Raw genomic sequence first — 17,463 nt, 5'->3', positions numbered from 1 at the left:
GAACGCCATTTGGACTATTGGAGGACGAGAAAGACAAAGACACGACCATAGAGATAGATTACTAGAGAGAAAATAAGGTTAGAATCCACTGCACAATCGGTCCGCCATCTTGCCTGATACCAGCTCTGATAAGCTCTGATAAGACAGTTTTCTCTCTATGGACACGATACTGAAGATTATTATTTTTTTAAGCACAAGAGGAGGAACTTGGAGCTGTTAGGAACTGAGCTGTACTGTACCGGCTAGCTTGTCGGCCATATTGAAGACATAACACAAAACGGATGTTCCTGAAGGAAACCAGTCTTGAAGTAGGTCGTTTTGTAATGTATATGTTTAGTATTTCAATAGGCAACTCGTTGGGTAGTGTTTGTTTTGTCTTGACGGATAAAACAAAAAAAATAACTGTAGACTACAAAGTATGTCTTCTAAATTGAAGAGGCACTTTTTTGGGGGGGGGTGAACGAGTGACTTTATGAGTTGACTGTACGAACTAGTGACTGAATGATTTGAAGTGACTACACATCTAGTATCAGCTCTACATGAAGAGAGCTTGATTCGAAAACAGATGTATCTGCGGAGTATGATCATTTATACCCTTCATCTATTGGATAGCTACAGTAGCGTCATGAGATCCTCTGTACAATTCTCACAAAGTTTTAGACGTTGGTCAAAAAAAAGGAGGAATAGGTTGATAAAAGAAAAAATAAATGTTTTAAAATTTAAACACATCTCCAATTCAAATTGGAAAAATGTACAATGGAAGCAGTTGGCAATGGCTTAGGATTTCCCTGGTTTGAACGATACATATTGAATCTGAAAAGGGGAAACGAGGGTCACAGGTCACAGCATACAAACACAGCAGTTTTCAATTGCGTTTTTCTATTCGATGGCAAACCGCCTCAGTAAGTATACGGTCTATTTGTACACTAAAGTAACAGAGCTTGTTGGTTGTCAGGTCGTTTTGGCTCTTTAGTTGATGTTTATCGATATGGACAGTGTACATTTGTACTGACAATAAAAACAGATGACGTGCGAGTGCTTTGTGGTTTCATTTCCTTTTTTAAAGTCATGTCATAGACGTTGCATTATTTACATAGTATCAACTGCAGACAATTGTGATTGGAATATTGGTGCATAATGTCAAAGTACATCTTTATATTTACTATTTTCTACATTGTAGAATAATAGTGAAGACGACAAAACTATGAATAACACATATGGAATCATGTAGTAACCAAAATATATTTTATATGAGATTCTTCAAAGTAGCCACCCTTTGCCTTGATGACAGCTTTGCACCCCCATTCACATTCTCTCAACCAGCTTCATGAGGTAGTCACCTGGAATGCATTTCAATTAACACGTGTGCTTTGTTAAAAGTTCATCTGTGGAATTTCTTTCCTTAATGAGTTTGAGCCAATCAATTGTGTTGTGACAAGGTAGGGGTGGTATACAGGAGATAACCCTATTTGGTAAAAGACCAAGTTCATATTAAGGCAAGAACAGATCAAATAAGCAAAGAGAAACAACAGTCCATCATTACTTTAAGACATGAAGATCAGTCAATCCGGAAAATTTCAAGAACTTTTAAAGTTTTTTCAAGTGCAGTCACAAAAACCATCAAGCGCTATGATGAAACTGTCTCTCATGAGGACCGCCACAGGACAGGAAAGACCCAGAGTTACTTCTGCTGCAGAGGATAAGTTCATTAGAGTTAACGCCTCAGAAATTGCCACCCAAATAAATGCTTCCCAGAGTTCAAGTAACAGACACATCTCAACCTCAACTATTCTGAGGAGACTGCGTGAATCAGGCCATCATGGTTGAATTGAGTGGAGGAAAAGCAGCCAACAAGTGCTCAGCATATGTGGGAACTCCTTCAAGATTGATGGGAAAGCATTCCAGGTGAAGCTGGTTGAGAGAATGCCAAGCGTGTACAAAGCTGTCATCAAGGCAAAAGGGTGGTTACTTTGAAAATTCTCAAATATAAAATATATTTTGATTTGTTTAACACATTTTTTTGGGATACTATGTGTTATTTCATAGTTTTGATGTCTTCACTATTATTCTACAATGTAGAAAATAGTAAAAATAAAAACCCTTGAGTAGGTGTGTCCAAACTTTTGACTGGTACTGTTATATACTGTACACTCTTACTGAGATATTTTATGAATGCAGGCCCCTAGTCCAGTCAAGTATTTGTTTAAATGTGTACTGAGATCAGCAGTTAGCTGGGAACTGGTAACGTGTGTATCTGTTTCTTCTGGTTGTACTCCATGCGTCCCTTCCTGAACCTCAGCTCCTCTCTCTCCATCCACGTCTCCTGACTGAAGTCTGGGAAGAAGAAACTGATCTCCCTCCGCGCCGACTCCGCCGAATCTGGAAACGGGAAGAATTTTAAAATTCCTTCATGAGAAGACTTTTAATTAGCCCAAGCTTGGGAAATTTACTTTGGCATGTTAGTAGAATCAACTAAATCTTTAAATGACATTGGTGTTATTAAAGTTATGGCATACAGTTTATGGTCAGGAGTCTCAACCACCAGCACCAGACAAAATATGAAGATAAAGTTGTATATGGGCTGCGATGCCCCCTAAGTATTGTAGACTGCAAATCAGTAGAGGAGATTTACTCAAATGATTATGGTTGTCTAATACAAAACCTATATTGATAGCTATCACATACAATTAATACCTAGATTATTTGACTGACAGCTATAAATAACTGTTGTGTGTGTGTGTGTACTCCCCAAAAAGTCCTGAAAACGTACGTAAGAAAGTATGTGTGTGCATGCCAGAGACCCTTGATCTACAGATCAGTTCACTGCTGTTCCCCTGAACATCATCAATGTTTCTCTTTGTTCAGCGTGGCAGGACACACACTCCGTAACAACAGCTACATCCTACAATCTTCTATTAGAAAAACGGCGCTCGGTGTAGAGAGGATGAAGCCATATGTGTATAGATAATACCAGGACAGGGGAAAAACACTCATGCCATTGATCTGCTACTTGAAAAGTGGATCAGCGAGGCTTGTGATTTTTTTTTTTCAATGGGACTCAACTAGATCAATAAATAGATAGTCAATAAATATTTTTTTTAAAGCACCAAACCCTGAGCCCTGGTCAAAACTACTGCATTATTAAAAAAGCAGCCATTTCAGACCCACAAGAGCCCTGGGGGCCATACCAGACCCACAAGAGCACTGGGGGCCTTACCAGACCCACAAGAGCCCTGGGGGCCTTACCAGACCCACAAGAGCCCTGGGGGCCTTACCAGACCCACAAGAGCCCTGGGGGCCTTACCAGACGCACAAGAGCCCTGGGGGCCTTACCAGACCCACAAGAGCCCTGGGGGCCTTACCAGACCCACAAGAGCCCTGGGGGCACTTACCAGACCCACAAGAGCCCTGGGGGCCTTACCAGACCCACAAGAGCACTGGGGTACTTACCAGAGCCGTGTGTGGTATTCCTGGTGTCAGTGAGTCCGTACTGGGCTCTGATGGTTAAGGGAGAGGTATAGCGGGCCCTGAACACCTTGGTAGGACCCATCAGTTCTCTCCAGTGGGTTATGGCGTCCTCTCTAGCCAGGACGTAGGCCCGCATCGGACCACTGAATCACAACAGAGCAATGGGGGGGGGGGGGGGGGGGGGGTTCAGACTAGGCAGCCTTTTGACAAAGAGTTCCACCTAATCTGTGTGAGGTAGGATACATCAGCACAAGAGAATCATCTTTAAAATATCCAGCCAGTGATGGCCTCAAATTATATTAGCTTTGTAAATATAATTGGGACTACAGGTCATAATGCAGTGTTTGCTTAAAATGTCCGTATGATGGAAAAAGACCAGATCCACTCAGAGACATCCTACTCATCCTACTTTACAATGATGGCCTAGGAACAGTGGGCAGAACGACAGATTTTTACCTTGTCAGCTCAGGGATTCGATCAGGCAACCTTTCGGTTACTGGCCCAACGCTCTGACCACTAGGCTACCTGCCGACCCAAGTGTCCTTAAGGCTTTGTGAATCCGGCCCCAGTACTTGAGTTTCCATGTGATTGCATCTCAGCAGTATGAATGTGACAACGGCCGCGTTTACACAGGCAGACCAGTTCTGATTCTCTTTCCACTAATTGATCCGTTGACCAATCAGATCAACTCTTTTGTCCAATAAGTGGACAAAATAGCAGAAGTGGACGAAGATACGCCATCGAGTCGAAGTGACATACTGTGTTTAGTTGGCAAGATGCTTTTGTCTTCACATTCAACAGCGCTTGCATCACATCACAGCGGGAGACAAAGGTAAATATGTGACCAATACAATTTGATCAAAGGGGAAGTTATACAATGAATATGAGTCAGAGGCGTGCGTCCCAAACGGCATCCTATTCCCTACATAGTACACTACTTTAGTCCAAATAGGGTGCCATTTGGCACACACATTAAAAAGTTATGTTCGCTACATTAAAGTGTGAGGAGAAATGACTTGAAGCTTACCTGGACATGAACTCAACCAGTCTTTGGTAGAAGAACCGTCCTGAGAGATGAGACAAAACACACAAAGACGCATCAACGATATATGGTGGTTCTACGTGGCGATATGAGGCGGTTCTATGTGGTGATACGTGGTGGTTCTATGAGGAGGTTCTATGTGGTGATACGAGGAGGTTCTATGTGGTGATACGTGGTGGTTCTATGTGGTGATACGTGGTGGTTCTATGTGGTGATACGAGGCGGTTCTATGTGGTGATACGTGGCGGTTCTATGTGGTGATACGTGGCGGTTCTATGTGGTGATACGTGGCGGTTCTATGTGGTGATACGTGGCGGTTCTATGTGGTGATACTTGGTGGTTCTATGTGGTGATACGAGGTGGTTCTATGTGGTGATACGAGGTGGTTCTATGTGGTGATACGTGGCGGTTCTATGTGGTGATACGTGGTGGTTCTATGTGGTGTTACGTGGCGGTTCTATGTGATGATATGAGGTGGTTCTATGTGATGATATGAGGAAGTTTTATGAAGTGGTTTTATGTGGTAATATGTGTGGTGGTACGTGGTGGTTCTATTTGGCGATACAAGGTACTTCTATGTGGTGATATGAGGCGGTATGAGGTGGTTCTATGTGGTGGTACGTGGTGGTTCTATTTGGCGATACGAGGTACTTCTATGTGGTGATATGAGGCGGTATGAGGTGGTTCTATGTGGTGGTACGTGGTGGTTCTATTTGGCGATACGAGGTACTTCTATGTGGTGATACGAGGCGGTATGAGGTGCTTCTATGTGGTGATACGAGGCGGTATGAGGTGGTTCTATGTGGTGGTTGTTAGTTGGTAGAGCATGGCGCTTGTCCCCATGGAAACATGTATGCTTGCATTTGGGGCAGCAGGTAGCCTAGTGGTTAGTAACCGGAAGGTTGCAAGATCCAAGTACCCGAGCTGACAAGGTACAAATCTGTCGTTCTGCCCCTGAACAAGGCCGTTAACCCACTGTTCCTAGGCCGTCATTGAAAATAAGAATTTGTTCTTAACTGACTTAAATAAAGGTCAAATTTTAAAAATGACTTAACTCCCTTTGGATAAAAAATAAATAATAAATAAATAAATAAATAAAATAGTTAAATGGATTATTATTGCAATAAAGGCATTTGCTAGATTCTATAACATGAGGGAAAAAACTAAGTAAACATCTGATCAAGATAATCAATATATATATATATATACATACACAGTGCATTCAGAAAGTATTTAGACCCCTTGACTTTTTCCACATTATGTTACAGCCTTATTAGAACATGGATTTTTTTTGTTTTTTTACAAAATCTCAATCCATCTACACACAATACCACATAAAGAAAAACAGGTTTTTATAAATGTTAGCAAAATGTATTTAAAATAAAAATAAAAAAATTAAACCTTATTTAGACCAAAGAGAGCTGGATGAATCATTCCGAGTTTTGACTCTTTGCCACACCCACTGCTGACAGGTGTATAAAATCAAGCACACCGCCATGCAATCTCCATAGCCAAACATTGGCCATAGAATGGAAGAACTGAAGAACTCAGTGACTATCAACGTGGCACCGTCATAGGATGCCACCTTTCCAACAAGTCAGTTTATCACATTTCTGCCCTGCTAGAGCTTCCCCCGGTCAACAGTAAGTGCTGCTATTTTGAAGTGGAACCGTCTAGGAGCAACAACGGCTCAGCCGCGAAGTGGTAGGCCACACAAGCTCACAGAGCGGGACCGCCTAGTGCTGAAGCGAGTAGCTCGTAAAAATCGTCTGTCCACGGTTGCAACACTCACTACTGAGTTCAAAACTGCCTCTGGAAGCAACGTTGGTATGGTCCATCACGAGTTATCTGTATTTCCGTACCCCCTTATTGTTCTCCTTTGCCTGACCTTCAGCTAGCAAGGTATGTTGTCATTGGCTCCAATTGTTCAATATAAAATTGTGGTAATGTTACACAATGTGCTGTTATGCTACCATAAGTTTGTTACAATGTGGACAATATAAAGATGTATGTTAACAAGTTTCACCAAGCTCGCTAACTAGGGTATCTATTGTAACTTGTGAGTACTTGGGACAGTGTTTGAGTGAGTGTCCATGTGCTTGCGCAGGTGCCAGAGAGCTAGGACTGTGCCAAGGGTTAACATAACGTGTGTTGTCTCTTCGTGTGCAGGGCAAATAAAAATAATTCAACCAGCAGACCTCCAGTTGTGGCAGCGTCCTAATTAAAAGTACACAACGCAGAACGAACCACGCTACAGCATACAATAACATTCTAGACGATTCTGTTCTTCCAACTTTGTGACAACAGTTTGGGGAAAGCCCTTTCCTGTTTCAGTATGACAATGCCCCCTTGCACAAGACGAGGACCATACAGAAATGGTTTGTCAAAAATCGGTGTGGAAGAACTTGACTGGCCTGCACAGAGCCCTGACCTCAACCGCATCAAACACCTATGGGATGAATTGAAACGCCGACTGCGAGCCAGACCTAATCACCCACAACATCAGTGCACCGACCTCACTAATACTCTTGTGGCTGAACCGAAGCAAGTCCCTGCAGCAATGTTCCAACATCTAGTGGAAAGCCTTCCCAGAAGTGAGGAGGCTGTTGTAGCAGCAAAGGAGGACCAACTCCTATTTTTTGCCTTACCTCCCTTATCTTACCTCATTTGCACACACTGTATATAGACTTTTTCCTATTGTGTTATTGACTGTATGTTTGTTTTGTTTATTCCATGTGTAACTCTGTTGTTGTTGTTGTTTGTGTCGCACTGCTTTGCCTTATCTTGGCCAGAGGTCGCAGTTGTAAATGATAACTTGTTCTAAACTGGCCTACCTGGTTAAATAAAGGGGAAATAAAAACTAATTGTGCTTTTAAAGCTGTAGTTGAAGCTGTGCCTTAAAAAGCTTGTCACAGTTAAAAGTTGTTCAAGCAGGAAAATGGACAATTAATTTCTAGCAGACTCCACATAATAAACATGGGTCTGTCGGACATTTTTAAGTTTGTTGTGATTGTAGCGGCTACAACGGGACAGGACATTTTATTACCAGACGGTGTCCAATAGCATTCCTTCGGTTTAGCTTAAGCCTTTGACGGTTGGCTTAACCTTCAGCTGCGTGCTCAGAAGAAAACCCATAGAGAATACTGTGGCGACCATGTGTTCACAACTCCGGATATTGACTCTGCCACACAAGCTTTTTGTGGCACAGTCGATGGAGCGCAGAGCTACGGGCCAGAAGGGACTCCCTGCCTGTTTCATTACACTGGTGTCAGGAATATCACCACAGACGAGCTCACTCTCCCTGCCTGTTTCATTACACTGGTGTCAGGAATATCACCACAGACGAGCTCACTCTCCCTGCCTGTTTCATTACACTGGTGTCAGGAATATCACCACAGACGAGCTCACTCTCCCTGCCTGTTTCATTACACTGGTGTCAGGAATATCACCACAGACGAGCTCACTCTCCCTGCCTGTTTCATTACACTGGTGTCAGGAATATCACCACGAACGAGCTCACTCTCCCTGCCTGTTTCATTACACTGGTGTCAGGAATATCACCACAGACGAGCTCACTCTCCCTACCTGTTTCATTACACTGGTGTCAGGAATATCACCACAGACTAGCTCACTCTCCCTGCCTGTTTCATTACACTGGTGTCAGGAATATCACCACAGACGAGCTCACTCTCCCTGCCTGTTTCATTACACTGGTGTCAGGAATATCACCACAGACGAGCTCACTCTCCCTGCCTGTTTCATTACACTGGTGTCAGGAATATCACCACGAACGAGCTCACTCTCCCTGCCTGTTTCATTACACTGGTGTCAGGAATATCACCACAGACGAGCTCACTCTCCCTGCCTGTTTCATTACACTGGTGTCAGGAATATCACCACAGACGAGCTCACTCTCCCTGCCTGTTTCATTACACTGGTGTCAGGAATATCACCACGGACGAGCTCACTCTCCCTGCCTGTTTCATTACACTGGTGTCAGGAATATCACCACAGACGAGCTCACTCTCCCTGCCTGTTTCATTACAATACATATAAAGCTTATATGTTTTCTATGGTAGAACCATATCTAGCTTATAAAATGTACCTGCATGTTCCAAATAGAACCCATAAAGATACGTTCTAATTTGACGGTAGAACCATCTAGAACCTTACCTGCATGTTCAGAGTAGAACTTCTCAGAGTCCTGTCTCCTCCACACCAGGTCTTTGGACCTGACAATGATGAAGTTGTTCTCTAGGATTCTCTGGTGAAGGGCCTGGAAGGTAGAGAAGTTTATATTACTTCCTGTTCTCTAGGATTATCTGGTAAAGGGCCTGGAAGGTAGAGAAGTTTATATTACTTCCTGTTCTCTATGATTATCTGGTGAAGGGTCTGGAAGGTAGAGAAGTTTATATTACTTCCTGTTCTCTATGATTATCTGGTGAAGGGCCTGGAAGGTAGAGAAGTTTATATTACTTCCTGTTCTCTATGATTATCTGGTGAAGGGTCTGGAAGGTAGAGAAGTTTATATTACTTCCTGTTCTCTAGGATTATCTGGTGAAGGGTCTGGAAGGTAGGGAAGTTTATATTACTTCCTGTTCTCTAGGATTCTCTGGTGAAGGGCCTGGAAGGTAGAGAAGTTTATATTACTTCCTGTTCTCTAAGATTATCTGGTGAAGGGCCTGGAAGGTAGAGAAGTTTATATTACTTCCTGTTCTCTAAGATTATCTGGTGAAGGGCCTGGAAGGGAGAGAGGCGTTACTTCTCATCCAGATACTAAATAGATTACACAGTACTACTCTCATCTAAATACTAGACTTTCACCTACAATGTGGGACTCCAGTGGATATCATCACCATTGTCTGAGTTCTCAGTCATAAATCTTATTTACACCATTTAAAATGTTGGAAGTCTGAAAAAATGTCAACAGCCCAAATATTGATGGCTTTTATTACATCTTAGAAATCCCGCCCCCCTCAAACTGCCCTCCTGTGCAGATAAAGGGAGACAGACAGACAATCAGCTTTAAAGGAACCAAAGTATTTAAATAGAACAGTGCATTAAATTGAATCTTTGATGATCATTGCATTTTTCCCTCTCCTTTCTTTGAGCCAGTGGGCAACGTAATTAAATCAGAAAAGAACAGAGAAGTCTAAATAACTGCTTGTTGCCTCTCATTCAGTTCATTTATAATCCTATGTGCACAATTAGAACATGCCAATAAGCTCTGTCCACTCTCCAATTGTGTGGATGATAACATTTCATTGAAGATGCAGCTGAAATTGGTGTTTGCTATGGACCATTGAAAATGACTTCATAAATCAATGTTTTGAAATCTGATGTGATCAACTCCTAAAATTATCAAGTGTTTACAATAGGCAAAGATATTATCACACTGGTAACTAACTACCTAGATACTATCACACCAGTAACTAACCACAACATACTATCACACTGGTAACTAACTACAAGATACTATCACACCGGTAACTAACTACAAGATACTATCACACCGGTAACTAACCACAAGATACTATCACACTGGTAACTAACCACAAGATACTATCACACTGGTAACTAACCACAACATACTATCACACTGGTAACTAACTACAAGATACTATCACACCGGTAACTAACTACAAGATACTATCACACTGGTAACTAACTACAAGATACTATCACACTGGTAACTAACTACAAGATACTATCACACTGGTAACTAACTACAAGATACTATCACACTGGTAACTAACCACAAGATACTATCATACCGGTAACTAACCACAAGATACTATCATACCGGTAACTAACCACAAGATACTATCATACTATCACACTGGTAACTAACTACCTAGATACTATCACACCAGTAACTAACCACAACATACTATCACACTGGTAACTAACTACAAGATACTATCACACCGGTAACTAACTACAAGATACTATCACACCGGTAACTAACCACAAGATACTATCACACTGGTAACTAACCACAAGATACTATCACACTGGTAACTAACCACAACATACTATCACACTGGTAACTAACTACAAGATACTATCACACCGGTAACTAACTACAAGATACTATCACACTGGTAACTAACTATAAGATACTATCACACTGGTAACTAACTACAAGATACTATCACACTGGTAACTAACTACAAGATACTATCACACTGGTAACTAACCACAAGATACTATCATACCGGTAACTAACCACAAGATACTATCATACCGGTAACTAACCACAAGATACTATCATACCGGTAACTAACCACAAGATACTATCACACTGGTAACTAACTACAAGATACTATCATACTATCACACTGATAACTAACTACAATATACTATCACACTGGTAACTAACCCTAAGATACTATCATACCGGTAACTAACCACAAGATACTATCACACTGGTAACTAACTACAAGATACTATCACACTGGTAACTAACCACAAGATACTATCATACCGGTAACTAACCACAAGATACTATCATACCGGTAACTAACCACAAGATACTATCACACTGGTAACTAACTACAAGATACTATCATACTATCACACTGGTAACTAACTACAAGATACTATCACACTGGTAACTAACCCTAAGATACTATCATACTGGTAACTAACCCTAAGATACTATCATACTGGTAACTAACCCTAAGATACTATCACACTGGTAACTAACCTTAAGATACTATCATACTGGTAACTAACCACAACATACTATCATACTGGTAACTAACACTAAGATACTATCATACTGGTAACTAACCCTATCATACTGGTAACTAACCCTAAGATACTATCATACTGGTAACTCCCCTTTATTTATCCCCTTTATTCCCCCTTTTATCTGTGCAATATGTGTTTTCAAACAGTAGCTAATCTGAAATGGCTGATATGTGATGTGGATCATTGTAATTTAGTCCAAAAAAACACATGATTTCAAAATGTTATCTGAATAGCCTAATGTATGTGTGTGTGTCTATAGCCTACAGTATAATGTAGCCAGTATTTACAATCACAGATTCCATTAAACAAACGCAAAAGCCATTGGCTCTCACTGACCTCCAAGATGACAGGATGCGCCATTGCATCCGGCTTGATCACTGCGAGGGTGAGCTGCAGTGCTTTCGCACAGCGACGTGTGGTTATTAACATGCCTGGAAAAAATGTCAAAGAAGAAAAAGGTAAACAACTAAATTGTCGTGGTACGCAAAGAACACACGTCCCCCGTTTGCACAACAGTACCAGCTATCATTCAGATTCAATTTAGCTGGACAACATTGCAGAATACGGAAACAAATTGCACTGCGCAGAATAATGTAACGTTACTGTCATTAACGTTAGATAGCTAACTTAGCTCGTATTAGAAAACTAACAGGTGCATTGGAAATAGCAGGCCACTCCAGTTACCTTGACAGTCTACATTTAGCAAGAAAGTAAAAGATCTGAAGGTACAAACGTGTGTTTATTAGTAGCTAGATAATGTAATGTTTGCAGTGTTATTTATATGGGCGCCACCATTTTTGGTAAATGTAACTTGCGTTAGTTACCGTTGTTATTCACCATATCAAAGTAATAATTATATATCGACAATAACATACGTTTTGGGGAAGTAAAAAATTAGCTTTGAATCTTAATTGCATATTAACATTCATTACAATTTTCTGCACTTTCTCCTACCTGATCCGCTCTTAAAGAGTCCCCAAACTTCTCAACCCCAATTTTAGGTTCCACGTGTTTAATGTTCCGCGTATTTGACACATTATACCGTAGCCCAAAGGTCGTCAGATGGCGATATTGAGTCGTTTCATTTTACCTTCATCTTAACGGGACTGCATGCAGCCGGCTGAACACCCGTGGATCGGTGTACCGGTTCGTACATAAAACATTTTCCATCCCGGCTGCAAAGCTGTCAATTTCTCCCTTAACTCGATTTTATGGAGAAATGGCATTGGAAAAGAACATGGGAAATATGTGTACTTTCTATAAGAAACAACATTTTCTACCATTTTCTAGAGTGACTAATACTACTTCCTGATGTTGCACCTATGTTCAGTCAACAGATTAGCTGAACTCAATATGCAACATCCGGGAATAGCATTCCAAGGATCCACTCTAGCATGGTGGTGGAAAATGATTTCATAAATAAAGTACTCATATTGTCCTCCCCCTCCCTTCTCACCATTAAATCAAGTTAAAGGGATACTTTAAGATTTTGGCAATGAAGCCCTTTATATAACTAGTTTCCCAGAGTCAAATGTACTCGTGGATACCATGTTTATATCTCTGTGTGCAGTTTTGAAGGACGTTGCTAACTAGCATTAGCACAGTGACACTAAGTCTATGTTAACTGCTAGCATGCTAGTAGATACCATAGACTTCCAATCATTGCACTAAAGCTAGTTAGCATTTGGCTTGCGAAACTACCTTTGACTTCCTTCGTACTGAATGCAGAGACATAAAATGGTATCCGTGAGTTAATCTGACTCTGGGGAAGTAGATAAAGGGCTTCGTTAACAAAATCCCAAAGTATCCCTTTATTAAAAAAGAAATCTGCATCTTTGCAGCCTGAATGGAGAATGTTTTAGGTATGAACCTGCCCATGGGGGACGGTAATATGAAACTACTCAATAAAATAATGGTCATATGTCTTGTGTAAATACACTGGTGTTCAATTTGACAAATTCATTTTTGTAATGCCTATGCACTTCAAATATGAACGATGAAACCCCTTTCCCTTTGTGGCACAATCACTGATAACATCTGTGTGGCTGGCTTTGTACCCACACACAAAAAAAACATCAACATCTAGGCTAGTTCATTTATCACTGTTCTGTGTGGCTGGCTTTGTACCCACACACAAAAAAACATCAACATCTAGGCTAGTTCATTTATCACTGTTCTGTGTGGCTGGCTTTGTACCCACACACAAAAAAACATCAACATCTACAGCTAGTTCATTTATCACTGTTCTGTGTGGCTGGCTTTGTACCCACACAAAAAAAAACATCAACATCTACAGCTAGTTCGTTTATCACTGTTCTGTGTGGCTGGCTTTGTACCCACACACAAAAAAACATCAACATCTAGGCTAGTTCATTTATCACTGTTCTGTGTGGCTGGCTTTGTACCCACACAAAAAAAAACATCAACATCTACAGCTAGTTCGTTTATCACTGTTCTGTGTGGCTGGCTTTGTACCCACACACAAAAAAACATCAACATCTAGGCTAGTTCATTTATCACTGTTCTGTGTGGCTGGCTTTGTACCCACACACAAAAAAACATCAACATCTAGGCTAGTTCATTTATCACTGTTCTGTGTGGCTGGCTTTGTACCCACACACAAAAAAACATCAACATCTAGGCTAGTTCATTTATCACTGTTCTGTGTGGCTGGCTTTGTACCCACACACAAAAAAAACATCAACATCTAGGCTAGTTCATTTATCACTGTTCTGTGTGGCTGGCTTTGTACCCACACACAAAAAAACATCAACATCTAGGCTAGTTCATTTATCACTGTTCTGTGTGGCTGGCTTTGTACCCACACACAAAAAAACATCAACATCTAGGCTAGTTCATTTATCACTGTTCTGTGTGGCTGGCTTTGTACCCACACACAAAAAAAACATCAACATCTAGGCTAGTTCATTTATCACTGTTCTGTGTGGCTGGCTTTGTACCCACACACAAAAAAAACATCAACATCTAGGCTAGTTCATTTATCACTGTTCTGTGTGGCTGGCTTTGTACCCACACAAAAAAAAACATCAACATCTACAGCTAGTTCGTTTATCACTGTTCTGTGCACTGTGTGTTGACAGATAAACATAGGCATGATGACAAGTCCAACAGCTTGTTCCATTTACAGCCATGGTATCCACAGTCCATCAAACATGCTCTTTAAGCATTTCATTGTACTGTATGTACCCTGTGCGTATGACAAATAAACTTGACTTGAGTCTCACTCAAGTGTTGTCATCTAAACCAGGCTGGTTTGATTTGGAGATGTTTTATGTAATCACCCAAAATATTTCTGCAAGAAAATGACTCATTTCTGTTGGTATAATAAAGGACAGTCAAACATTGGGAGTTACAATGGAATGGTAACAATGAGGATGGAGGGAACAGACACTGAGTGTACAAAACATTAAGAACACTTTCCTAAAATTGAGTGACAGACACTGAGTGTACAAAATATTAAGAACACTTTCCTAAAATTGAGTGACAGACACTGAGCGTACAAAACATTAAGAACACTTTCCTAAAATTGAGTGACAGACACTGAGTGTACAAAACATTAAGAACACTTTCCTAAAATTGAGTGACAGACACTGAGTGTACAAAACATTAAGAACACTTTCCTAAAATTGAGTGACAGACACTGAGTGTACAAAACATTAAGAACACTTCAAATTGAGTGATAGACACTGAGTGTACAAAACATTAAGAACACTTTCCTAAAATTGAGTGACAGACACTGAGTGTACAAAACATTAAGAACACTTCAAATTAAGTGACAGACACTGAGTGTACAAAACATTAAGAACACTTTCCTAAAATTGAGTGACAGACACTGAGTGTACAAAATATTAAGAACACTTTCCTAAAATTGAGTGACAGACACTGAGTGTACAAAACATTAAGAACACTTCAAATTGAGTGACAGACACTGAGTGTACAAAACATTAAGAACACTTCAAATTGAGTGACAGACACTGAGTGTACAAAAAATTAAGAACACTTTCCTAAAATTGAGTGACAGACACTGAGTGAACAAAACATTAAGAACACTTCAAATTGAGTGACAGACACTGAGTGTACAAAACATTAAGAACACTCCTAAAATTGAGTTGGGCTGCAGTTCTAGACACACCTGGACACACTTATATCTTTTGTCACCCTCTGAATAGCACACATACTGTACACAATCCATGTTTCAATTGTCTCAAGGCTTAGCCATTCTTATTTAACTTGTCTCCTCCCCTTCATCTACACTGATTGAAGTGAATTATCTTTCACCTGAATCCACATTGGTCAGTTTATGTCATGGAAAGAGCAGGTGTTCCTAATGTTTTGTACACTCAGTGTCGATGACAGATCTTTGCCTTTGGAATCCTGTCAATGTGAAAAACTGGCCATGACAGCTCTGAACACCTGGCAACACATTCCCACAGGGAGGGATGTCACACCCAGAAAAGAAGGATGACATTCAGGGGAAAATACAGAGGGGGGGGGGGGGGGAAAGAGAGAGAGAGAGAGGTGGGGGAGGAAGAGAGAGAGAACTGGAATGCTATTTGGCCCTGAACAAAGAGTGCACAGTGGCAGAATACCTGACCACTGTGACTGACCCAAACTTATTAAGGAAAGCTTTGACTATGTACAGACTTAGTGAGCGTAGCCTTGCTCTCTCAGAGAGAGAGAGAGGGGCCACCGTAGGCAAACCTGGCTCTCAAGAGAAGACAGGCTATGTGCACACTGCCCACAAAAGTAGGTGGAAACAGCTGCCCTTCCTAACCTCCTGCCCAATGTATGACCATATTAGAGAGACATATTTCCCTCAGATTACACAGACCCACAAAAAACTCTACAGTGTGCCATCACAGCAGCAAGACTTGTGACCTGTTGGCACAAGAAAAGGGCAACCAGTGAAGAACAAACACCATTGTAAATACAACCCATATTTATGTTGATTTATTTTCCCTTTTGTACACATCGTTACAACACTGTCAAAAGTCATAATATGACATTTGAAATGTCTCTATTCCTGTGGATGGTTACTGTTCATGCTTGATTGTTTACGTCAATTTTGTTTATTGTCCATTTCCTTTGCTTTGGCAATGTACACATATGTTTCCCATGTCAATAAATCCCTTTTCATTTATTTGAATTGAGAGACAAATAAAAATGGAAGTAGAGGTGAGGAGGGGAGTTTGGTGGCCCACAGATTTTGTCCCACCTGCCACAGCCATGTGACACCACAGCTGTTACCTCCTCTGAAGAGGGGAAGGGAGAGGGTGGGAGAGAGAGAGTGGGGAGGGAGAAAGAGAGGGGGAGGGAGAAAGAGAGGGGGGAGAAGAGAGGGGGAGGGAGAAGAGATGGGTGAGAGGGGGGGAGAAAGAGAGGGGGAGGGAGGGAGGAGAGGGGGGGAAAAAGAGAGGGGGAGGGAGAAGAGGAGGGGAGAGAGAGAAGAGGGGTAGTGGTGGTGGTGAGAGGAGAGGGTGGTGGGAGGGGTGAGAGGAGAGGGGGGGTGAACTAAATGCTTAAGTTCCAGCACATCACACTTATTCTAATAAGCTAAATACCACAGCGCATCACACCACTCAATCAGCTTTCGGAATTGCCCTAAAGGCACCAGAACATCAAATGTAAGAATAAAAAAATTTAAAAAAGATTGTTCCACAAATAACGTGCAAGAAACCAAAAGCTTATTTACATAACTCAGTAGAGACTAGAGGTACCCATCCCTGAGACCGGTTGTGGTAACTAGTATGTCTCAAGTTTAGTAATGATGTTTGGTACAGTGGGACTTTTTTGTAAAAGGGCTTTATAAATGAAAACGTAGCAATGTATCAACTTTCGTTGACATCACAGAGGACCAACCAACTTTCTGGTAGAGAATGCAGTGATGACATCACAGAGGACCAAACAACTTTCTGGTAGAGAATGCAGTGATGACATCACAGAGGACCAACCAACTTTCTGGTAGAGAATGCAGTGATGACATCACAGAGGACCAACCAACTTTCTGGTAGAGAATGCAGTGATGACATCACAGAGGACCAAACAACTTTCTGGTAGAGAATGCAGTGATGACATCACAGAGGACCAACCAACTTTCTGGTAGAGAATGCAGTGATGACATCACAGAGGACCAATCAACTTTCTGGTAGAGAATGCAGTGATGAGTACAAAACATT

General features: G+C 41.3%; 1 protein-coding gene across 1 annotated transcript; it reads right to left on the bottom strand.

Annotated features, from left to right (window-relative positions):
* Positions 1 to 1,039: 1,039 nt before the first annotated feature.
* On the bottom strand, positions 1,040 to 12,247 carry LOC139402745 (nucleoside diphosphate kinase 6-like). Its single transcript, XM_071146663.1, has 6 exons — positions 12,221 to 12,247; positions 11,603 to 11,697; positions 8,684 to 8,786; positions 4,496 to 4,535; positions 3,451 to 3,611; positions 1,040 to 2,379 (listed from the first exon to the last, which is right to left on the bottom strand). The coding sequence occupies exons 2-6, from the start codon at positions 11,693 to 11,695 to the stop codon at positions 2,228 to 2,230; spliced, it is 549 nt and encodes a 182-aa protein (XP_071002764.1). The 5' UTR covers positions 11,696 to 11,697; positions 12,221 to 12,247; the 3' UTR covers positions 1,040 to 2,227.
* Between the last annotated feature and the right edge of the window lie 5,216 nt (positions 12,248 to 17,463).

This window comes from Oncorhynchus clarkii, unplaced genomic scaffold (genome assembly GCF_045791955.1).
Source record: "Oncorhynchus clarkii lewisi isolate Uvic-CL-2024 unplaced genomic scaffold, UVic_Ocla_1.0 unplaced_contig_13315_pilon_pilon, whole genome shotgun sequence".
NCBI lineage: Eukaryota > Metazoa > Chordata > Actinopteri > Salmoniformes > Salmonidae > Oncorhynchus > Oncorhynchus clarkii.
The sequence above is the reverse complement of the archived record's forward strand: the minus strand, read 5'-3'. Positions and strand labels throughout refer to the sequence as shown.

What these genes read in the sequence shown, in the direction of transcription:
- LOC139402745 (XM_071146663.1), bottom strand. Translation starts at nt 11,695, where the DNA reads ATGTTAATAACCACACGTCGCTGTGCGAAAGCACTGCAGCTCACCCTC. An exon ending in GTTCTACTCTGAACATGCAG is followed by an intron (nt 4,536 to 8,683) that starts GTAAGGTTCTAG and finishes CTCATCTCTCAG; the next exon opens with GACGGTTCTTCTACCAAAGA. An exon ending in GAATACCACACACGGCTCTG is followed by an intron (nt 2,380 to 3,450) that starts GTAAGTACCCCA and finishes TCCCGTTTCCAG; the next exon opens with ATTCGGCGGAGTCGGCGCGG.